Source organism: Neomonachus schauinslandi, chromosome 6 (genome assembly GCF_002201575.2).
Source record: "Neomonachus schauinslandi chromosome 6, ASM220157v2, whole genome shotgun sequence".
Lineage (NCBI taxonomy): Eukaryota > Metazoa > Chordata > Mammalia > Carnivora > Phocidae > Neomonachus > Neomonachus schauinslandi.
In genome coordinates, this window is record NC_058408.1 from 28,376,449 (window position 1) to 28,400,832 (window position 24,384).

The 24,384-nt window shown below is 53.6% G+C and overlaps 1 protein-coding gene across 1 annotated transcript; it reads left to right on the plus strand.

Annotated features, from left to right (window-relative positions):
• Positions 1-17,277: 17,277 nt before the first annotated feature.
• On the plus strand, positions 17,278-24,384 carry TNNI1 (troponin I1, slow skeletal type). Its single transcript, XM_021682475.2, is given in 7 exon segments — positions 17,278-17,292; positions 19,451-19,492; positions 20,135-20,266; positions 20,896-20,985; positions 22,167-22,343; positions 23,289-23,398; positions 24,328-24,384. Coding segments are annotated over 6 exon segments (564 nt in total). The 3' UTR covers positions 23,397-23,398; positions 24,328-24,384.

Sequence of the window (24,384 nt, forward strand, 5' to 3'; positions counted from 1 at the left end):
CCGTCCGGGGCTTAATCCCAGGACCCCGAGATCATGACCTGAGCCGAAGGCAGATGCTTAACGACTGAACCACTCAGGCGCCCCCCACCTTGAGTCCTTCTGAGAGAATTCATCACACCTTGTCAGTGCTGTAATAAAACACATAGTTGTTGTATGTATAACAAATGCTTGGGGGTGTTTTTTTTAAATTTTTTATTGTTATGTTAATCACCATACATTATATCATTAGTTTTAGATGTAGTGTTCCATGATTCACTGTTTGTGCATAACACCCAGTGCTCCATGCAGAATGTGCCCTCCTCAATACCCACCACCAGGCTAACCCATCCTCCCACCCCCCTCCCCTCTAGAACCCTCAGTTTGTTTCTCAGAGTCCATCGTCTCTCATGGTTCGTCTCCCCCTCCGATTTCCCCCCCTTCATTCTTCCCCTCCTGCTATCTTCTTCTTCTTTTTTTTTTTCTTAACATATATTGCATTATTTGTTTCAGAGGTACAGATCTGAGATTCAACAGCCTTGCACAATTCACAGCGCTTACCAGAGCACATACCCTCCCCAGTGTCTATCACCCAGTCACCCCATCCCTCCCACCCCACCCCCTACTCCAGCAACCCTCAGTTTGTTTCCTGCAATTAAGAATTCCTCATATCGGGTGCCGATGGCTCAGTTGGTTAAGCGACTGCCTTCGGCTCAGGTCATGATCCTGGAGTCCCGGGATCGAGTCCCTGGATCGAGTCCCTGGATCGAGTCCCGCATCGGGCTCCCTGCTCGGCGGGGAGTCTGCTTCTCCCTCTGACCCTCCCCCCTCTCATGTGCTCTCTCTCATTCTCTCTCTCTCAAATAAATAGATAAAATCTTTAAAAAAAAAAATTCCTCATATCAGTGAGGTCATATGATACATGTCTTTCTCTGTTTGACTTATTTCGCTCAGCATAATACCCTCCAGTTCCATCCACGTTGTTGCAAATGGCAAGATCTCATTCCTTTTGATGGCTGCATAAGCTTGGGAGTTTTTTTTTTAAAGATTTTATTTATTTATTCATGAGAGGCAGAGAGGCAGAGGGAGAAGCAGGCTCCCAAGGAGCAGGGAGCCCGATGTGGGACTTGATCCCAGGACCCTGGGATCATGACCTGAGCCGAAGGCAGACGCTTAACCATCTGAGCCACCCAGGCGCCCTAGGGAGTTTTTAAATATATTCATGTGGACAACAAAGCAGGAGATGAACGCTTGTCTTCTGTGTGCCTTTCAGTCTGGATCATGAAGAATTCGCATTGATCAAGGTAGGGGGAGAATAAGAGGGACGGTCTAGCAAGTGTGTATTTCACCCCAGGCTGAAACTCCGAAATTATTTTGAGCTGATTGTGTGCGAAGGTAGAGGTGTTGATGAGTATAAATATCGTTTTGTCACAGGCTGTGAAATATCTTGGCTCCCTGGCCTCCACAAGGCATCCTGAGAAGCTCAATATCCTTAAATAGGAGAAACAGTAGTAGGAATATTCTTCATCCTTCCATACCTTTATTCTTTGCCTACTGAGGAGTCAAGAAATGGTCCATTCACTCCCTGCTTCACACTGCCCTCTAGTGTCGGCTGCCTTGTCCTGCAGTCCCATTTCCTCCGCTTCATCTCTGGCGGTGCCAGAGAGGAGCCGGGGCTGGAAGGAGGCTCTATAAGGCCTTGGAGTCAGTTGTACGTGCACGACAGCTTCAGGCATTACCCCCTCCCACGTGGGTCTTTGAATGGGTTTTCAGAGGGTTTCTGAGTTCCCTGGAATGGGTGTGTATGAGAGCTTATGACTTTCAAAATGTTGGTTATAGGGGCGCCTGGGTGGCTCAGTCGTTAAGCATCTGCCTTCGGCTCAGGTCATGGTCCCAGGTTCCTGGGAATTGAGCCCCGCGTTGGGCTCCCTGCTCAGCGGGAAGCCTGCTTCTCCCTCTCCCACGCCCCCTGCTTGTGTTCCCTCTCTCGCTTTCTCTCTCTCTGTCAAATAAATAAATAAAATCTTAAACACAACAAAACAAGACAAAATGTTGGTTATGAATGCTATGGATTTCAACAGTTTTCAAAAAAGTTCTAAACCCCTCAAAAAGTAAAGAACCACATAACCGCTTAGATCCTCCAAGAAACTTCTAGATTGCAGGGAGACCTCACCTTAAGAAAGATCAACATTGTCAAAGCACCTATATTGGGGTTACAGTAATTGCACTAAAAAAACACTCCTGTCAGAGACGCTGTATTTGTTGCTCTCCAAGCTTTGTACTGCGGTTGACCCAGATTACCAAGTGTGAACAAGGAATGTGCGCAGGGAAGTTTCTGCAGGTGATGGATGAGGAAGGGCCTGGGACTAGACACACTTTTGATAGTTTATCATCTGGGTAAAGGGGTGGAGGAAGAGATAAAATGGAAAGGGGTTCACATTCTCTTTAAGTTTTCACAATGGATCTCATATACATAGTTGGTAGGTACCACAAAAAGTCACACACACACACACACACACACACACACACACACACACACACACACAACTCCCTCTGGTGGCAAGGAGGAAAACTTCATCTCCAGCTCCTATGAACTAGAATTTCACCTCCTGGGAATACGGCGGTTAATGCCAGTTATCTCATACAAAAACACACAGAGGACGGAAATAAAAATCACAGTTGCACAAACTGTTTCATGCACTTTCTTATGAAAATCTCCCTAACTTGTCATTTTAGGGACATTTTATTAAACCGCAAAACCATAAAATCCCCAGAGCTTACTCACAGTGGCCAGTCCTACCTTTAATAACTTGGATGTTATGAAACTTACTGATTCCTGTCACTGGCTGTCATTTGACAAAATTAAAAATCATACTTCATTTTTTCTTGATCATTTTTGTTTTTTTAACTTTATTTTACAGGTAAAATAAGTGAATCAGGATAAAATAATAATCTACTAAAAACATAGAATGGTGGTTTCCAAATTTGGGGGGTTTAAGACCCCTGTACACTCTTTATTGAGAAGCCTATACACTTTTTGTTTAAGTAGGTAGTAGCTGTCAATATTTACCTTTCTAGAAACTAAAACAGAAAAATTTAAAATACTGGTTAATCCATTTAATAACTATATTAATAACCCACCTTACATGTTAATATAAATAAAATATTTTAATAAATATGTTATAAATCACATAAACAAAAATAATATAAATAAAATGAATTATCATTATTTGTTTTATTTGTTTTATTTATTTTTTAAAGATTTTATTTATTTATTTGACAGAGACACAGCAAGAGAGGGAACACAAGCAGGGGGAGCGGGAGAGGGAGAAGCAGGCTTCCCGCTGAGCAGGGAGCCCGACGTGGGGCTCCATCACAGGACCCTGGGATCATGACCTGAGCCAAAGGCAGACGCTTAACAACTGAGCCACCCAGGAGCCCCTATTTTGTATTTTTATAAATCCTTTCAGTGTTTGGCTTAATAGAAGCCAGTTGCATTCTCACATTGCTTCTGGAGTCCATCTGTTAGAATGTTTTGGTTGAAGTACATAAAAACATCCACCCTTATACAGATGTGTAGTTAGAAAAGAGAGTATTTTAATAGCCTTTTCAGAGAATTGTGGATAGTCTTCTATATTAAAACTCACCAGGGGCGCCTGGGTGGTGCAGTCGGTTAAGCGTCTGACTCTTGGTTTGGCCCTGGTTGCGATCTTGCGCTCGTAGTCTCCAGGTTGTGGAATCGAACCCCAAGCCAGGCTCTGCACTCAGCACCGAGTATGCTTGGGTTTCTCTCTCTCTCTCTCTCTCTCCCTCTGCCCCTCCCCACTGCGCGCTCTCTCTCTCTAAAATAAATAAATGAATCTCACCAAGAGGGAGGTTTTTTTTTTAAATTTTTTTTTTATTTATTTATTTGCGAGAGAGAGAATGAGAGACAGAGAGCATGAGAGGGAGGAGGGTCAGAGGGAGAAGCAGACTCCCTGCTGAGCAGGGAGCCTGATGTGGGACTCGATCCCCGGACTCCAGGATCATGACCCGAGCCGAAGGCAGTCGCTTAACCAACTGAGCCACCCAGGCGCCCCGAGGGAGTTTTTTTTTAAAGGTTAGCTACCATGTGGAATCTGAAACCATACAATGAAGTTTTCATAGTCTGTTACGTTGAAATCCAATGTATTATGTAGCACTTTTTTTTAAAGATTGATTTATTTATTTGAGAGAGAGCAAGAGAGAGCAAGCACAAGGGGGGGAGGGGCAGAGGGAAAGACTCTTCAAGCAGACTCCCTGCTGAGCACGGAGCCCCAGAAGCGATGTGGGGGACCCTGAGATCATGACCTGAGCTGAAACTAAGAGTCTGCCGCCCAGGTGCCCCTCTGTCCCAGTGTGAAAACGGGGAGCGGGGTGCATGGAAGCTCTGCTCTCAGAAGGAGGCTCGCCCAGCCTTGGGGTTTTGGTGAGGTTATTTCATCCTGGCTTGGGTCTTTTTTTTTTTTTTTTAAGATTTTATTTATTTGCGAGAGGGAGAGAGAGCGAGCATGAGTGGGGGGAGGGGCAGAGGGAGAAGCAGACTCCCCGCTGAGCAAGGAGCCCAATGTGGGGCTCGATCCCAGGACCCTGGGATCATGACCTGAGCCGAAGACAGGCTCTTAACCAACTGAGCCACCCAGGTGCTCCCTGGTGGGCGTCTTAAAGGAACTTCATTGAAACCTCTGATCAGGAAGTCCCCTTCCTGGTCAATTCGGTCCCAAGATTCCTGAGACACAGTCATGGTGTCATGGCGTGGGGTCGGGTGTGAGAGAGGGTGAAGAAAGAGGGCTGGAGCCTGCAGAGGGGGGTTTGGAGCAGAGTGGAGAGGGGAGGAGGAAGCTGGCCAGGCCCTAGGTGCTCACCAGGCATCTAGGCAGGCCCTTTGTCTGTGTTGGCGTCTCTTCCCCTGACGTTCCTGGCCCCAGCCTGGACATGGGGTGAGGAGGTGGTCATAGTCTGGAGTGACCTCTGAGAGGCTCAGTTTACCATCAACAAAGGCCCAGCTGTCCAGCTGTTGTTTCTATGTATGTCCCAGCACATTGTTGGAGGGGAGAGCGGTTCATCACCTATGTCAAGGTCAGTAAGTGGCTGCTTCTCCCAGGGGGAGGGTGCCCAGACCTCTGGGTGCCAAGAACTTGAACAAGATGGCTTCCCAGACAGCCCTTTCCCTGTGCCCTTAGCCATGAGCACTCCAACCTTATTTCAGGACCCTGGGGAACAAACAAGGATTCTCCTGAGCCCTGAGGGCCAATTTCCTGCACTGTCTTTGGTCAGAAGGCTTCTCTCTGTGTTGTCCATTCATTTATTCAACGAGCATTTATTGAGCACGTACTATGTGTCAAGCGCTGTGCTGGGCACTGAGGATGCAAAAATGAGTAAGACATGGTGTCAACATTCAAGTTTGTCCAGGATAGTAAAATGTGACTTCAAAATTCTGGGTTAAACGCCGGGAAAGAGGGACACGTGGGGGCTGTGGAGCCTGGACGAGGGCTCCTAATGCAGTCTAGGGTGGTCTGGGAAGGCTTTCTGGAGGAGTCAACATGCTGCTGAGATTTGGAGGAGGGTAGGTACAGTGGGCCTGGGGTGGGGTGGGAGAGAAAGGCCTTCCGAGAAGCCTCTGCTGCTCCAGGAGCTTTGAGTAGCTCTGTGTGGCCGGAGCTAAGGGAGTGTGGAAGCCAGGGAAGCTTCAAGAGTGAGATCCCAAAGGGCATGTAACTTGATTACGGGGTTTGCATTTCATCCTGAGGCCACTGATGGGAGAAATGGGGAAGTGACATGACTCTGTCCTTGTTTTAGGAAGATGGTTCAGACAGCAGGGGGATCCTGGAGAGGCTGCAACCAAGCCGGCCACACGTGGTGGCCCACGCTGACAGAGGCAGGTCGGAGATCCCGAGCAGGGAGCAGGACCGAACACGGTGCTCCGCTGATTGTGGGGAGCGGGGGAGGAGAGGAGTGGTGGATGACCCTGGGATTTGGGGGCTGGCTCAGGGGTGGTGCCTGTGCCTGTGAAGAGCAGAAGGAGAGGCAGACGTGGGGTTTGGGTTGGGACCCAGGTGTGAGGAGGGGCTTGCCATTGGCTAAGCAAGTGCACATGGCGAACAGGCAGTGTTGGCCCGGGCAGAAGACACAGATTTGGCACCAGGGCAGGACAGCGGGCTGGGATTCGGTCCCCACTGACTCACCGTCCCCTCTTAGCCCTGGGACTAAGTTCAGCCCTTTGACAAAGAAGAAAATAATGTCTTCTGCAGCTGGGAAGAAGGACTAGAGGGAAAGCAGTGAGCCAGAACCAGGACCCAGGAAACCTGTGTCCAGGTGCCCAAGCCTGGCTTCCGGGCCCCGAGGCTCACTGTGGTATCCCCAGGGCCTGGATGAATGGATGTGGCTGTGTGGGGACCCCCAGAGTCCCCTGGGTCTGGAGCATGGGCGGGGGGGAGGGGAAGACAATGGCAGGAGGCGGGTCAGGGTGGTTCTGGGCTGTGTGTCACCAGCTCTACTGAGGGGTGGCGCAGGTTGAAGTCAAGCCATTGACCCAAAGGGTTGTGTCTGTCCACACTGGGTGCCTTTTCTACTTGTAATAACTATAGTAGTTCTTAAAGTATCGGTCCCTAGGCCAGCAGTACCAGCACCACCTGAGAACTTGTTAGAAATGCACATTTCCAGGCTCTGCCCACGACCTGCTGAATCCGAAACTCCGGGGGTGGGGCCCGGAGTCTGTGTTTTACCAAGCCCTGCAGGGGATGCTGATGCACTCACTGTAAAAGTTGAAAACCGTGGGGCTAGCAGGGGCCTGCTCTTTTGACACCGTGCTGCACCTGAGCCCCATCTCCTGCCCCGCTCCGCAGACAACTTTCTCAGCAGGAAGGGAAAACTGTACCTGGAGAGAAGTGGTGCGATGCCTAGAACCAACTGAGCTGCGCAGACAGGAAGTCCTGGGCAGGAGATGGGTGTGGAGTCTGGGAAGGCCTCCGGGAGGAGGTGGCTTCCAGCAGGGACTCCATCCACTGACTGAAAGCAGAAGAGAGTAACGTTTCTGCTTCGGAAGATGGCAAGCTCGAAGATACAGAAGTGGAAAGCCAGGGAATTCGGGCGGGAGGCAGGAATGGACTCACGTGGCTAGGACGGAGGGGCAGGCAAACTGGGAATTGGGCAAGAGAGGCCTGGCTGGAGACAGAGGTGGGGCACATTGGGGGAGGGGTGGAAAGGGGGAGGGGGAGGCCGAATTGGGGAAGAGACACAGTGAACTGGCTTCTGGGTTCCAGCCTTGCTGACTGCCCACATGCCACTTATTTATTTATTTATTTATTTATTTTTAAAGATTTTATTTATTTATTTGACAGAGAGAGAGACACAGCGAGAGAGGGAACACAAGCAGGGGGAACGGGAGAGGGAGAAGCAGAATCCCTGCCGAGCAGGGAGCCCGATGCGGGGCTTGATCCTAGGACCCTGGGATCATGACCTGAGCCGAAGGCAGACACTTAACGACTGAGCCACCCAGGTGCCCCACTTTTTTATTTTTTAAAGATTTTATTTATTTATTTGCCGGAGAGAGAGAGAGAGCCCACAAGCAGGGAGAGCTGCAGGAAGAGGCAGAGGCAGAGGGAGAAGCAGGCTCCCCACCGAGCAAGGAGCCTGACACAGGACTCGATCCCAGGACCCCGGGATCATGACCTGAGCTGAAGGCAGACGCTTAACCGACTGAGCCACCCAGGTACCCCAGCTCACGTGCCACTTTGAAAAGAATTTGTTTCTAGTGTGGGGTCCACCCCTGGTTTGCCAGCTCACTGTCCACCTCTGTCCCCCACATCCCCTCCCAACCCCACAGAGTCAGCCCCAAACTCCACCTGCTTATTATGGGATTTCTGGAGAAGGGACCTGTCGAAGCCTGGGCTAGCTCCAGGCTCTTGGGTGTGAAGGCTTAGCTGGCAGCATACAGGAGGTCTGGGGTGGGAGTGGGGGTGGCCTTTGGTCCCCCTCCACCATCATAGCACTGGGCTGGCAGGGGAACTGAGCAGATGGGCTGAGAAGGACTCAGGGTGGGCAGTGCTGAGCTGGAGGAGAAGGGTGCTCAAGGGAGGACACAAGAGGTTTGGGCAGGGTGTGGGAGGAAGTCAGGGGTGTGTGAAGGTGGTGGAGAGGTGCGGAGCTTTGAAGGAGGGAGGGTGAGAGATACCTGCTGTTGAGCTGGAGGTCAGCCCCCTCTCTGCCCAGGCCCGGAGCCTGCTGGGGCCCTCCCTGCCATGCCTCTCCCCAGCTTCTGGCCTGTGCAGTGGTGCTGCGCCCGTCACGGACCCCAGCCAGGCCTCCTTGGAGGGGAGCGGAGGGCCTCCTCCTAAGGGTATCTCGACACTGAAAGTACAGGCTAGGGGCGCCTGGGTGGCTCAGTCGTTAAGCGTCTGCCTTTGGCTCAGGTCATGGTCCCAGGGTCCTGGGATCGAGCCCCGCATCGGGCTCCCTGCTCAGCGGGAAGCCTGCTTCTCCCTCTCCCACTCCCCCTGCTTGTGTTCCCTCTCTCGCCGTGTCTCTCTCTGTCAAATAAATAAAGTCTTAAAAAAAAAAGAAAGTACAGGCTAATACCATCTGTTGCTACACTGCCGCACCTCTTACAATTAGGTAGATAGAGAACAGCTCATTAAAGCATCACTTACAGTTTCTAACGTTGGAATGAATTACATGGGGCTTTGGGGGCCCAAGGCTGGTCCATTCCAGATTCCTGGTAGAAAGCATCATGCTGCCTGAAGACACGCATGGCCCGTATTCACGGAGCGCTTGCTGTGCCAGACGACAGGGGCAGGGCTGGTTTGGGAGCACAGAGACCTGGATGCTGGTCTCACCTCTGACTCTTCCTTGCTGTGGGGTCTTGGGTGAGTTGCTGCATCATTCTGAGCCCCCACTTTCCTCATCGGTAAAATGGGGTTGATGATGGTGCCTATCTCAGAGTGTTACCTTGAGGCTTCAGTGAGAATATCCTCCGAGCTAACGTTTGTCAAGCATTTGCTTTGTGCCAGACGTTCACGAAGCCCTCCGGACACGTTACCTCACTTGGGCCTCACAGCCACACTCTGGGGTAAGCACCATTATTGTCCCATTTTACAGAAGGTGGAGCAGAGCCTGGGAAGGGCTAAGGGTCTGAGGTTACACTACTGAGCAGTGCTAGTGAGCTGTGTGTCGATTCCCTGGGCTGGGCCACGTTGTGTAATGCCACAGGCATTAATGGTGACACTATGTTGTGGCAGCAAAGTGAAGGGTGATTACTTTTGGTTCTTTGTTCCTTCTGCTCTGGCCTCCTCAGCCCACAGCCCGGCCTCCTCTCAGAACTTGGCTCCTGGAAACTGGCCCTGGATCAACTGCTGGGCTTAAGGTGGGCTGAGGGGAGGAGGCCGGGAGGGGACTGGCTGCCCCCGAGGTGATGGCCCGAGTGGTGTGGGGGAGGGCGTGTGGGGGCAGGGCTGCCTGGAAGGCAGGCTGAGCCTTGTCACTTGCTAATTTGGGCTCCTCTGCTTCCCAGACAATGCCAGGGCAGTCGGGCTGACAGGTGTCGCCACTGAGGGGATGGGGCCCTGACTCCACAACCCATGGCCTTACAAGGCTTAGCTCCTCTGGCCAGACACTTCCTTCCTTGCCCTGTGGCCTCCCCAGCTCTGGGACATTGGGAGCCATGGGACCAGAGGCTGGAAACCCCTCCAGGTTTTCTCCCCTCACCTCACCTACCCCGAATCACTCCCTCTTCCTGGATTGGCCCCTTTCTCCCTGGATCTGGCGAGTCCTGGTTCTCGTTCCTTCTCCAGCAATCTTTCTTCTGTTTTCCATTGAGCTGGAAAGTCTTGGGAGAGCTGAGAGGGTACAGACCACATGGGCCCAGGTCAAGTCCGCCTCAGACTCTCCCTGAACTTCAAAAGGCGCTAAGGGAAGGCCATCAGCTTTGCCCCAGGGAGGGGGCGTCCCCAAGGAGGCCAGGCTCTCCCTCGGGCCACGGTGCACCCTAAAGCCGGTGTCCGAATGAGGAAGCTGAGTTTCAGAGAGGACACCGCAGCTGGGTCAATCATGGTGACCCTACATTGGGTTAGAGTCTAGAAGGCCTGCAGCAGGGTCAGGCTAAGGCAGGCGTGGAGGGCCAAAGCTCGATTCACTGGCTCAGTACCGGGGGTGGGGTGGGGTTGGAGATGAAGCCGGATGAGGTGTATGAATTAGATCAGCCTGAGCATTTCACAAAAGTTGTTCACAGGATGGATCACAAGAGGGCGAGTGCAACCTCACATGTGAGAATAGAGAGCCAGAAGATGAAGGTTCTAGTAGGTTAGGGCTGGGGCCGCCAGGTGCAGCGTGGGGATGATTCTGCTCACGTGGACCTCGGAGCAGGCCAGGCCAGGCCACAGGGGCCACGAAGCTGTGGGGCGCCGCTTTCCAGTGCACGTTGAGGGCACCTGTAGGCCTCTGGGAGCTGTGAGGGTTAAAGGCGAGGCCAGGGTTAGAGGAGAGTTAAAGGAGGGACGGTAGGATGAGAACTGGGGTATAGTCAAGGGGACGGAGCGCCGGGCTGGCCGTCAGGAGACCTGGCCCACTCACCGTGTGGCCCCTTCTCTCTGGGCCTCTGTGTCCTCAAGGGCAATGTGCCTGCCCTGGACGGTTTTCCTGCTCTGACATCCTCTGATCCTGTCAGTTCAGAGCTGACTTCCAGGAAGGCCAGGCCCTGGTGGGCTGGATTCTGGCCAGGGATGTGTGAGGGTCTGCTCCGGGCTGTCAGGCCCAGGGGACACTGGACCTGAGCGCCCCCAGGCCCCGAGCACGGCCTGAGCCGTGAAGTCCTGGGCTCGCGAATGTCCAAGGCCATTACAGAGCATATTAATGTCTGCTGTACCAAATTGCCACAGCCCCAGTGATTCGGAAGAACACAAGTTTGTTATCTTACGGTTCCGGGGGGCGGAAGTCCAAAATCAGCCTCACTGGCCTAACAGACAAGGTGTCGGCAGGCCTCCTTCCCTCTTGAGGCTCCGAGGGGAGAATCTGTTTCCTTGACTTTTCCAGCTTTTAGGAGCTGCGTGCATTCCTTGGCTCAAGGTCACGTCCTCTGTCTTCCAAGCCAGCCCCACAATAGCATCTTCTCTCTTTTTTGATCTTTCTTCCTTTATCAGGTGTCCTACTACCGACCCTGGTCCTAATGCCTCAGTCTGATAAGGACCCATGTGATTAGATTGGGCCCCCATGGATAATCCAGGATAATTCTTCAACTCCAGTTCTTTCATTTCATCAGATCTGCAAAGTGCTTTTTGCCATATAAGGTAATATATTCACATTTTGTTCATTAGGACATGGGCCCCTTTGGGGGGGGCCATCATTCAGCCCACCACAGGGAGTTCTGCCTGGGGGTCTTACAGGGCCATGAGGACTGTTTCTGGCTCTGTGTCTGGGGGTCACCCCTGGCCAGGTGGGTGTCTGTGTGAGACACAGCCTCAGAGGTCCCTGGACAGTGTCCCCCGCTCCACAGGCAGAATGGGAGGTGGGCAGATAAGCACCGAGCGGGGGGTGACCTTTAAGGAGGGTGACAGTGAGTGGGGAGGCCAGGAGAAAGGCTGCAGAAGCACACTCGGCTGGGGCAGAGAGTGGGGCCCAGGGCCGATGTCATCCAGCGGTGGCCCTTCAGCTGGGTGTGGGCAGCCTCCCGCCAGAGATCCCCAGCCTTGCAGGCAGACCCCGGAGGCCTTTGCCTCCAGAGTGGTCCACACTTGAAGGAAGACTGGGGCAGGTGCAAGGACCACAGGGCAAAACAGTCTCATTTTTGAAGGTCACTTGTGAGCAGACAGCAGGAAAGAGGCTGACAGGTTGCGGTGGATGTGAGGATGGAGAGTTGGACCACATGGTGTGGAGGGATGGTGTCGATGGGGTCTGGGATGAGGGATGCCGGCCCCACTCTGTCCCATCGGGGACTGAGCATGACTAACACCCCAAGGCCCTCAGAGTCCATGATTCGTTGTGGTCCCTGCAACCCTCTTTTGTTCTTCCATTTGTCAATGTTTTTTTTCTTTTTTCCCTTCTAAAAAGCAGAATAATCCATGCAGATAATTCATTTATTTTGGTGCATCTTAACTTCTTGTAAGAAAGTTCTTGTGTAAATTACAAACATGGTTAAGCCAATGCGGTAAACTCCAGTAGACTCATCCCAACCTTCACACCCCTGCTCTGACCTCCTGCTGTTCCTGGGTGGATGCCTGTCCTTACTGTCCATCCCAGCCCCTCCACCCAGAATCCTATGCCTCCAAGCCCTACAACTTACCCCGCCCTGTCCCTTCTCCCTGGCAGCCTTCCAGCATGGGGGCGTTCCCAAACTGGCCTGAGCAGAACCAAATTAGAGCAGCCTCCGTTGGCCACAGAATGGCAGTGTCCAAAGGGCAGGGTCTTTGAGCCCTCTGTAGGCACTGTGGGTGTGTCTCCTTAGGACACCTCTGTCCACCAGCTCTCTCTCCCACCAAACAGGCAGCATGGTAGAGCTCCCTAACCTCCTGCTGGTTGTGAGGCCTCTGGCTGGCCTCCAAGGGGGCTCAGTATCCTGCTTGTCCTGTCTCAGCCTGGGATCCTGGCCCAGGAGATGACCAACGATAATAGCCCCAGGATTAACATAGCAGGCATTGTCTTTCTCTGACTATAGGGTGGGTATTATGTGTTCATCAACTGTCCTAAAAATACCCAATAAACAGGTGCAGCCTCCACCCCACCAGCCCCCTGGATTCTGGCTGGAGACAGAGGGTAGGGCAGGGGAGAAGGTGAGTTAGTCTCACTGAGTTCCAGGCATGGGATGTGGGGTGCCATTTGGAACCCGGGAAACCTAGATTCCCGGAAACCTACTTGGAGGGGGGTACAGAGCATCCACAGACCCTCAGACCTCCCTGAGCATAAAGGTGGATGCTACAGCTACCAGCACCTCAGCTCAGCCCCAGATCACTCCCTGGAGTTGGCCTGCAGCGCTGTTGACGTCACCCCCGAGCCCAGGTATCCTCCTAGGGCACGTGTACCAGAGCCGCATGAGAGCCCCCAAATCCAGTCTCTAGTCCTCTTAGGCTTTTGGAACATGGGCTCAGGAGTCTGATTTCCACATTTCCTTGTGAGAGATGTAGGTCCGAGAGACAGTTCTCCTGCCCCCCAGCCCCTGCTGGGCCCCCCAGGCCTCCCGGTGCCGCGACCCCGCTCCTCGCGGCATAGCCAAAGCCCCGGGGGCCCGCCGCTGCTCAGTGCCTCATCTGGTCTGGCTGCTCATTCTCTCCCTTCTTTGGCTTGCGACCCCCTAGGTGGGTGCTGGTTTGACTCAGTCGGTGGCCTCTGTGTGCACAGGATGTGTGTGTCCCCCTGAGCCTGGACACACGTGTCTTCAGGGCATGCCTGCTGTGTGTTCCTCAGCGTGTGTCTGCTCTGTGTGTGGGGGGGCGGGTGGGGGGGAGGAGGGGCAGCGGGTCTGTTCTATTTTTACTGGCCAGTTGCTGTGGCCCATAGCTTTCATAGCCTCCCCTCTGCCTGCCCCTCACAGTCTGCGGTCCACAGCGAGACACAGGCCAGCCCAGCTCACAGAGCCTGAACGAGGTAAGTGTCTGCAGCCCAGAACTTTGGATCTAGGTCGAGCCCTGAGAGAGAAACTGGGGCTTGAGTTAGAGGAGACCACCAGGGCGTGGAGATGGAAGAAGACCTGTATCATGCATGGCCTGTACCTTTGGGTTGGCTGAAGGAACAGTTCTAAGACGCTCCCACAGTGTTTTATCCTGTGGAATGACCTCTCTCCTGCAAAACTGTTACTGGAGGTAAAATCCCCACTGCCCATTTTCAGGCTAAGAGCCAGGAGCAGAATTTCCGCCCAGGCTGCTCAAGGGGCCCCGGGGTAGAGCCTGGGGATTATGTTATACACCAGGCTACCCAGCAGGTCCCGGAGGGAGAGGGCGCCTAGAGGCAGGGGGTGGCATTGGGAATCAGAGAGCAGGGTGGCGGAGCTGCGTTGGGAAGTTTAGGAAGAGCCTGGTGAGCAATTAAAGTGGGCGATGGCTGCAGCAGAGGACAAAGAAGGTGCTCTGGTGTATGGGACTTGGGGGGAGCCTAGTAGACCAGATCCCAGCCCCTGCGGACTGAGGAAACCATCTTGCCTCTTTGTTCTTGGTCTCCGAGGGACGTGCTTGGCTCCCCTTGCACGCCCATCTGTATAGCAGGGCAAGAGTGGGTGAGGGCAGACTGCCAACCCCGCTGTCCACCGCTCCTGGCTCTGAGGAGTAGAAAGTAGTTGGTGGGGGGCCTCTAGAGGGAAGGCTGATGGTGACAGCATTTGGGGTTGGGGCATGAGAGTCTCTGAATGCAAAACAGAGGGGACCTTCTATATTGGGATCCATGGCTGGGGGTGGGGTGGGGGCTAAAGGCAGCACCAGACACTGGGTTTGGGAGATTGTCCCACAGCGGTTCTGAGGTTAGGCTTTCCTGCTAAGAGCTCAAGACAGGGGTGTGGGGGGTGTAGGAGTACAATACTTGCTAATGATCAGTCAAAGAGGACTGGGATGCCCTTGAACCAGGGTCCAAGGTCAGGGGGTGGGGAGCAGAGGGAAGAACATGAGCCTAACCAGAAATTTGTGTCCCTGATTATCAGGTGTGCAAAAAGATCAGTTCCTGTCCCTATAGACACACACACACACACCCACACACACACTCAATTACACACAGACACTCATACGCTCAGCCTCAGTCTCCCAGTCTAGTTGATATTCCCGGTCCACCCCGCGGGGCCTCAGGGAAGAGAAAGCCTAGCTCTGAGTCAACCCCTGGCCATCCTTCACTCCCTCCCTCCAGGGGTGGATTTTCTAACTGTCTCCTCACTTGCTACTTGTCGGGGAGATGGAATGCCGGCCCTCCAACCTCACATTTGCTATCTGCATCCTGACTTCTTATCAGGTTTCTGCTTGTCTTCCACAGGACCTGTCAAGGGGTCCCATCTGGTGGGTATCAAAGCACAGGCTGGGGACCCCTGGGCCTGGCATTTGTCAGGGGGGCAAGCTGGGGGGCAGGCCCTGCAGCTTGGCAGGAGGCCGAGGCTGGCCTGGGCCAGTAGGGCCCCATGCTGGTGACAGTGGGCTCTCTGAGGGAGGCGTGACCATGGCCAAATGCCTGCCAAGGGTGAGGCACATCCCCACTCAGCTGAGACCTGCTGCCCCCTGGGGACTGGCATCATGGCTGGGCAGTGATGACAGACAGACGGACCTGGAGGTGTTTCTTCACCGGCTAGTGTTTCTCTTTGGACTGCCTTGCTAGTCGTCCGAGGAGTGGAGCCCTCAGAATAAACAGCTGGTGATAAAATCTAATTTCAGCCAAATATCTGGGGAATTTATGGATTGGATCCTACCTCTCCCTCTGTGCCCCGGGGTGACAGCTGAGACTCTGGGGTCACACTCCCTTTCCCCCTGCTCCGCCCCAGGCCTCACCCTCCCTAGGGGGCAGAGGCAGAGGTGGGAGGCCCAGAGGGCTTTCTGACAGTTGGGGGGAGGTTCAGGACAGGTGGCCGAGCCCCACTCATGGGCTGGGGGAGGAGGCTTCACGGGCACATAGGGAAAGGAGAGAATTAAGGCAGAGACAGGAGGTGGCTCTGGAATGAAATGACTGGTAGCCGCTTTACAATTGTCCTTTGGATTCTGCCCTCCCCTGTACCAAACCAGGTTCCTGGGCCAAATTCAAACTCCTGATCCCGAGCTCCATGCCCCACCCGCCCCCCCGCCCCGCCAAATACACACAACCCAGCTCCAGATTCCTGTCCTGCCTCGCACACTTGCTCCCACCAGAGTTGTCCTTCTTCCGCTGATCTTTTGCACAATCCCCACGCTCTATTAGAATGCTCTTTGTCCAGGCCCAGGCAAGATGGTGAGTTGGGTCTGGCTTTGGAGTATCCCCCTGTGCCGCCTCAAGGACCCCCTTCTTGGCCTGGGTCCCCCAGCTGTCAGGACTAAAGGGAGCCCCAGGACAACACAGTCAGGGGACTTCAGACTGTGCTCCACAGCCCGGGGTCCTCCCAGAGGGCCACGGGCCCCTACGTACCCCCTGCGGCCTGCGCCGTTTGCTCGGATTGCTTGAATTTGTTTTGCTTCCAAGTAAAATTTGGTTTGAACAAAAGGCTTAAGAGCTTTTTTAAGTGGACGACAATTTATCTCACCTCGATTTTGGCAGAGAAGAAAGCTGGCCTGGAGAGGGTCAGGATGAAGATGAGAGTAGAAGGCAGGATTTGCCTCACCTGCTGGCTTCAGCCCCAGGTGCAGGGCCTCCTCCCCGCCCCACCCCAGGGCTGCCCCTCACACTGCCGTCCGTGTGAATGGCACCCCTGGCACAAGGACATGGCCCAGCATGGGAAGAGCGCCCCCTGGCGTTGTGCCATATGGCAGTTAACTGCATCTCATCTTTGCTCTGTGCCACTCCACTTTCAGATTCTCCTCTCTCTGAGAACTTCACCCTTGTCCACAGGAGAGACTCTAAACTCAGCCTGTTGTGGAGGGCCCCATGACCTCACTTTGCAAATAGATTTCTATGGATTCCATTCTGTTCCCCATGAGGGTTGGCAAACCTTGCTGGAAAGAGCTTGAGAGTAAATGTTTTAGGCTTTGCAGGTCACATAACGTTCTGTTGCATATTCCTTATTTTACAACACTTTAAGCAACAAAAGGCGGGAGGGTGTGTGTGTGTGTGTGTGTGTGTGTGTGCAGATTTGGCCTGGGGGCTGTAGTTTGCAGATCCCCACCCTACATACCTGTCCAATAGAGCCACTTACAGTGCTTATATTGTTTCTTTGCTTTTCTAAGATTTCTCTCTCTTGTGAGCGAATGAGTGAATGAATGAATGAGTGAATAAACGAAAAAAAGAGAGTATCAATGCACAAATATTTATCCCATCCCGACCTGTTGGAATCCATTCTTTTTTTTTTTTTATTAAAGATTTTATTTATTTATTTGACAGAGAGAGACACAGTGAGAGAGGGAACACAAGCAGGGGGAGTGGGAGAGGGAGAAGCAGGCTTCCCGCGGAGCAGGGAGCCGGATGCGGGGCTTGATCCCAGGACCCCGGGATCATGACCTGAGCCGAAGGCAGACGCTTAACCGACTGAGCCACTCAGGCGCCCCTGTTGGAATCCATTCTGTCTGATTTCTTCTTCCTGTTGTCCGGCTCTCCCAGGCTGGGCGCCGACACAGTCCCAAGGCCCAGCTGGGTTGGGAGGCAGCAGTTACAGCTTTCCCACATTGACGCTTGCTTTGTGCCTCCAGGTGCTGCCCCCCGACCACCACCATGCCTGAAGTGTAAGTAGCCCCGTCCCTCTCTCGGGCTCGGAGGAAGCCAGGCCCTTTGCTGCAGATTTCAGCCCTCTAGGGGAGGCACCATCTGTCCAAGCCCTGAAGCAACTTCCCAGGAGAACAGGTTTTAACAGAAGGAACAATCCTGAGTACCTAGGTCCCCTGTGCCACCACGTGTCCTCCTAGTCTTTGAGCAGAACCCATGCTCCAGGCTCCCTGGGGAAGACCTTTGTGGCCTCTTTCAGAGTTTTTCTCTGTGCAGGCCAGATGAATTGCGTGTGCCAGGCCATGGTTCTGCTTTGGCCCAACAGATGAACAAAGCTTTGGGAACTTGCCCACAAGGCCAGGGGCGGGAGCTTTCCCATGCTGGAACCCTATGTTGAGGCTTCCCGGAATCTCCAGCCCTCCTCCCCAACTTACAATGGCCAGCATCTCCCAGCAAGAACCTCCAGTAGCCCAGAGGGCCACTGGAGTTTTATTCTGTTCTGCTGGAACCCTTGAGCTGGTCCCCCTGCCTGATGCCTGATGTCCTTCTGGTGTATGGTTGTCACCACACCGCCCCTGCCCGGGCTCATCCACATGGTCCTGCTGTTGCATATGGCATATGAATTGTTCACACTCTGTCTTTTGCTCTCTCCTCCTGTCTTTCCTGTGGTGGATGCCTGAAGCGAGGTAAGTGGGATGTGGGGTATCTCACCCATTCTTGCTCACTGGTCTAACCCTGAGGGACCATCCTGTTTTTTTGCAGAGTCAGTCCAGTAACAAAGGATCATCATTGGGTTATTCTACCCCTGCCCAATGACCAAACATTGAGAGAGGAGCAAAGAGGTGTCCTTACACTCCCCTCAGGTCTTAGATAACTCTGACCCTGAAACAGTACTGAGAACACAGCGTGTGTCCAGTGCAGGGTTAGGAACCTCAGGGATCGGGCTCTGAACTGGCAAGGGTGGGAATTAGCAGCACTGATGGAGGGGACATTTGGCACAGAGATTCTCAGAATCACATACACCATTTTTCAATAACCATATGAATTCCTCAGTTTTGCTGAGGCTCATATTAAAGTGAGTCGCCACTGATCGATGGTCAAACGAGATGGCCAGGAAGCTCACCAGGTGGTGGGGAAACAACATTGCAAAGAAACATTTGCCATGGGTACATGACAGGGTGTAAACCGTGAGTGGTGATGACCATAGCAACAGGCCATTTCTCCCACAAGCACACTAACCTGAAACGTAGCCCAGCCCTCGCTTTAGGAGAGGAAAGGACAGACAAACCATTCTGAACAGTCAGGTTAGAAGTCACACATTCCATCCATAAAATATGAAGCCCCTTTTCTCCCTTAAAGCCTGCTCACTTCTGCTCTCCCAGCCCACAGCAGAGTACCAGTAGATAGCCGCTCTCTGGCAGCAACCACAATCGACGACCTATGGTCAAGAAGAGATACAAGTGCTCAGAAAGCCTCACAACCTCATTAGTTAGAGGTTGAACAGCCCTCCTTACCATCACCTCCCCTGGAGTTGGGGGGATGCTGCCGCAAGCTAAGACTTATTAGAACATACCTAGTTGGCAAGAATGTATCAAGTATTTTTAATAAGAAGAGAAAACAATATGTTTATAGCTGAGAAAGATTAATATGGATGGTGTTGACATTAAAAAAAGTTGTGATGTCTAAAAAGATACACTTCTTGATGTGTGAAATTCACCGCTTGTTTCTGGACACGACAGATCATCAACGTATTGGTATATTACTATTCAGAGCGCTAAGCAGGTGCATCTGTTTCATGCTTTTCAAAGGATTTGCACGTCCATGATGTCATTCTGTCTGTAATAATTCTGTGAACTGAGGAAGGTGGGTCTCAGCATCCTTATTTATAGATGAGGAAGGAGGTGCCCACAGAGGTCACATGACCCACACAGGATCCCACCAGCACTAGAAGCAGGATTGAAAGTGAGGGCTTCAGCCTCTAGGTCAGGGTCAAGGTCACTGACTACAGCATTCCTTGAATTTGAGGGGTTAAATCACAAAGATGAGGGGCCTTTTAAGGGACCCTGTGGCGAGGATTCTGGGTAATCATGGTGAACCTGGCAGGCACGCATGCTGGCCTAGACCAGATTTCCAGTTCTGCCGCCTCTATCTCACCACCTGTCTCTCCCCTTCTCACCCTCAGAGAAAGCCCAAGATCACGGCCTCCCGCAAACTCTTGCTGAAGGTGAGGCTTTGGGCTGGCTCTGGGGGGACATCCAGTGGGAGACAGAGGGGATGCGGTGCAGACTCTGCGGGGGTGTGGAGGGTCGGGGGAGGGTGAAGACGAAGGAGGCCAAAGTGAGGATGATGATGAGGGAGGCTGGCCATTGCCTGGAGCCGGGTGGTCAGCGAGTGGAAACCTGAAACTAGGGAGACCTGGCTCCTGCCCGGGTTCTTGAGGGGAGGCAGTGACCAGCTTCAGGGTGGTAATCCACTGGTGGCGGCCGGAGGGCCTTGCTTTATCTTGGCCAGAGTTTCTCTCTTTGGAGCTCTGTGGGCCAAAACACGCCAGAAGTGGGTACGAGGAGGACTGTGAGGGAAAACAGCTCCAGGATCCGAGAGATGCTGTGTGTGGTGGCTCAGTGTTTGTTCTTCCCTGGCCCTGCCTATAGGCAGCACACACATCTGCAGGCCTCGGGACCGGCTCATTCACACGCTCCCTGGGCTGCCTGGTCGGGGCCCTGACCAGTGCGAGAGGACTTGTTGCTTGTAGGGCCAGCAGCAAGAGCCGGCTCCAGCCCGGGGTCCTCCTCCCCTCATGCCCTGATGCTGGGTGGGGAGCACGAGAGCCCTGGGCTCCTGGCTCAGCAGGCTCTGTCCTGTCCAGAGCCTGATGCTGGCCAAGGCCAAGGAGTGCTGGGAGCAGGAGCATGAGGAGCGGGAAGCTGAGAAGGTGCGCTACCTGGCCGAGCGCATCCCCACGCTACAGACCCGTGGCCTGTCCCTCAGTGCCCTGCAGGTGAGTCTGCGGGGCTGACCCCAGGGCCTAGGTGGCAGGAGCCTGCACTAATACTGGAGCTCTGGGCTCCGTTCCTTTTCAAGGGGCTCTTCCCTTACACGGTCCCATGTCACCGCATAGGCCCCTGGGAGGTGGTGCTGGTAGATTCCATTTCGCAAGTGCGGGGAGGGAGCCTCAGGACTTGTCTGTCCTTTCCCTACAAATAGGTTTTTAATGTTGAAAAACACTGATAACTGTTTCAATGCCAGCGACTGCAGAGAAAAGAGACTGGAAAGAAATACACCAAAATGTCACCAGGGGTCACCTCCCACTGGTGGCATCACTTGTTATTTGTAGTTTATTCTTTTTGTTTCATACCTAGCTTTCACATTTTCTGCAACTCGCTTATATTATTTTTATCGTAAGAAAACTTTTTAAAGAAAACAATGACATTCCGAAAGGAAAACAAAGGGCTTATGCAGGGAGCTATCAGCAGCCATGAACCTCAGAGAGAAGGGGTGTATCAGCTCCTTTCCAGAATGCAGGTTTTGCAAAGGCACTGGGCAAAGAGGCAGGAAAGGGAGGCTGCGGTCCAGACGACTCCTCTCTCCTCTTTTCTGTTCCTGCCTGATTAACCTGGCTTCCCCCAGGACTTGTGCCGGGACCTGCACGCCAAGGTGGAGGTGGTGGATGAGGAGAGATACGACATTGAGGCCAAATGCCTCCACAACACCAGGGAGGTGAGCTGGCAGGAGGGGAGGGCACGGCTAGCACAGGCTAGGTGCATGGTGGGGCGATGGGCGGGGGGGCCGGGACGTGGGCACTGATGCTGCAGCTGCCGACTAGGTCCCCCTCCTTCTGCAGGGTTTCACAAGTGGCCACTTGGGAAGCTCTGGCCCCTCCACTCCAGCCCCATAGGGCTGGAGATGGGCAGAGAGAGGATAACCACACAGATGAAAAACACAAACTTCCTCTCAAGCTGCCACAGGGGCTCTTCACCTCTTTGTTCACCCACACAAACAATCACATGCTAGTTAATAACATCTTCCCTTTGTGAATGGCTTTCATGTGCATTGCATCCTTTGATCCTCCCTACACGCGTGTGGATAAAGGAGGTGCTATTACCTGCACCTTACAAAGGGGGATGCTGAGGTTCAGAGAGGCTGAGAACTTTGGTCCGGGTCGCACAGTGGTGGTTGTGGGAGCAGGGCTGGTCGCTGCCCCCCACTGCGGTGCTCAGCGCTCCCTCGGCGAGGGGTGTGGGAGCGGGAGCTCCATGCTGACCCTGCTCCCACGTGGTGGGGCAGAACATGGAGGGCAGAACCCCTGCTGCTCTCGTGGGCTGCTCCTGGGTGCTTGTTCAAGCAGGGAGGAGGGGAGGGGGCGGGATCAGAGACCACTCTGTTCCTTCCCATTTCTCCCCGGAAGGAATGATGATTTGTGGCATCATGAATCTTCCCAGAATTCCCTCCAGAGATAGCACCCTAGAAATTTTATCCACCCCACTGGACTTAGGCTGTGCTCTCAATGAACTGCTTTGAAGGCTCACCGGGAGGGACTAGTTAGAAGCAGGAATGGGGCCCCAGGAATAGGAGGAAGCAGCCCCACACTCCAAAGAGGGCTTTCAAACCAGACTTGTGCTGAGTTTGGTGGGGCTGCCCCATCTACTCACGTAACCATGACAGAGATGGCTAATGGGCTTTATCTGTCCATTTACTCATTCATTCGTTTATCAACAAACACGTTGTGGCTATTCTGAAAGTGATGGGGGGGTCTGAGTGTCCCAGAGGGTCTAGCCTGGAAGCTGGAGAATGAATGTGGGGTGTAGCTTTGGCTGGGACCCTAGAAGTCTGAGATCCTCAGGAAGGGTGCTCTGGGGGTGCTCCCTCTCCCGTGAACCCCTGCTCCTTCTCACCTGCAGATTAAGGACCTGAAGCTGAAGGTGCTGGACCTCCGTGGGAAATTCAAGCGTCCACCACTGCGTCGGGTCCGGGTCTCAGCTGACGCCATGCTCCGGGCTCTACTGGGCTCCAAGCACAAGGTGTCTATGGATCTGCGGGCCAACCTGAAGTCAGTGAAGAAGGAAGACACAGAGAAGGTGAGGACCCCTCTTCTCAGAACCTTTCACCCCCTGTCCTATCACCTGTCACTCTGTCACATAGCCTCAGGCAGGGGCTCCTGTTGGAGGCCAGACAGACTGCTAGAACATTCTAGAACCCTCTGGGAGACCAGTGATGAAGTCTTGTGATTCTGTTTTGGGAGAAAGAAGACTTGCTCCCTTCCCTCAGGCTGCTCTCAATCTGAGAAGGAAACCAGGACCTAGAGGAAGCCAGACCAAGCAATAAAGTAGAAACTGCACCCAGTGTGAAGAGAATGTAGAGTTGGGGTGACCAGGGAGATAGTGCCTTCTGTCACTACTGGGGAAAAGAAGACAGCAGGTCATTGTGGTCATAGGACACACGAGCACAGACATTAGAGAACTGAGTTCAATCACTCATTCAGCAACAAATCACTCAAAGCTGATTGAACTCAATATATGTGCTCAGAATGGATGGGCTCTAGAAGGAACATGAATGAAAGACATGGTCTCTGGCCCAGAGAACTTCATAAAGAGAAGAGATGGCAGGTAGTATGCGGGTAAAATGGAAAACGAGCCAGTTTAGGGAGGAGGTAGGCTTCTTAGAAGAGGTGGCCTTGAGCACCAGAGCAGGAGGTTGGCATGGGTCTGGAGGCAAGGCTGGGCTGTGGTTCACTGGGGTGGGAACTGACCCCGGCATCCCACTGCGATCATCCAGAACTCCCAGCCGACACAGCTTCCTTCTTCTAGTGGAGCCTTAGCTTGTCCCGTGTCTACCCCAAATGTGTCCTTGGGCCTCCCCAGTTGGGCAGGGGTGTTGGGATTTCCTCTTTTCGAAGAGGCTGACTTTCCCCTCACCTAGTTGCTCTTGTGCCTGGAGGGCCCCCAGCTGCCCTCCAGCCTGCTCGGTCTCTGACATGTGTGTGTGTGTGTGTGTGTGTTTTTGTGTGTGTGGCCCCCCAATAGGAACGGCCCGTGGAGGTGGGTGACTGGAGGAAGAACGTGGAGGCCATGTCTGGGATGGAAGGCCGGAAGAAGATGTTTGATGCCGCCAAGTCTCCAACCTCACAGTAGAGGTACCTAGAGACCAGCTCCCTTTTTCTGGGGCCCACCAGAATCTAACAGATAATAGGGGCTCCAGGACGATGGCCGGTGGGTCAGGCCCAGTGTGGTGCATTGATGGGGGTCAGCTCTGGTCAGCTTGGTCCTGGCTCCAGCCCCTGGAGACCTTGGGCGCATCATTTCTGCTTTGGGACACTTTTTGTTCCTCTCGTCTATAAAACTGGAGGTTGTATCAGATCAGTGTTCTCCAAGTGTGGTCCTCGGTCCAGGAGTATCAGTTCCACCAGCAAATGATCTGGCTTCACCCGTGAGCCCTTGAATCGGCAACTCGGTGGGGGGGGGGGCGGGGCGGGGACAGCCCTCTGGGTGATTCTCCCGCAAGACCTTGAGAGCCACTGGGTTGGATGATCCCTGAAGGCCCTCCAGCTCTGACTTTCTCAAAGTCTAAGCTTTTAAAAACACCTCCTGGTAAAGTACCCCAAACTCAGAGTCCCTGGTCCCAGGGGGTTCCATTCAGAGAAGACAAGACCAGCCCTTCTCTGAGGAAATTGCTGGAGAAAGCAGCAAAGCAAGGCTGCATAAAAGCCCCACGGGAGTGCTGAGGGGCTGTGCAACAGGACAGGGGTCTGGCGCGTAGCCCTGGTACAGGAGGAAGAGATGGGCAAGTGTTAGCAGATACAGGAGAAGGGTGCGTTGTAAGGCTGAGGTGGGACTTAACCAGCCGTGGTGGAGGAGCCACAGTGTGGACAGCCGTGGCAGGGGTTCCGAAAGGGGAGGGGAGGGAGCCCGGGTCCTGGGCTGAGAGGCTGAGGCTTCATAGGAGCCCCTCTGGATGATGGTCCAGCCCAGGGTGGGGGGGGCGGGTGCTAGGGGTGAGAAGTCCCAGAACTGTATGTCCCACGGGGAAATCGGTAAGATGGCTTCTGCCTCTTTGTCCCTACAGGCCGGCTTGCTGCGCTGTGCTCTGGGCTTCCGTTTGCGCTCCTCCCTCCAACCTGGC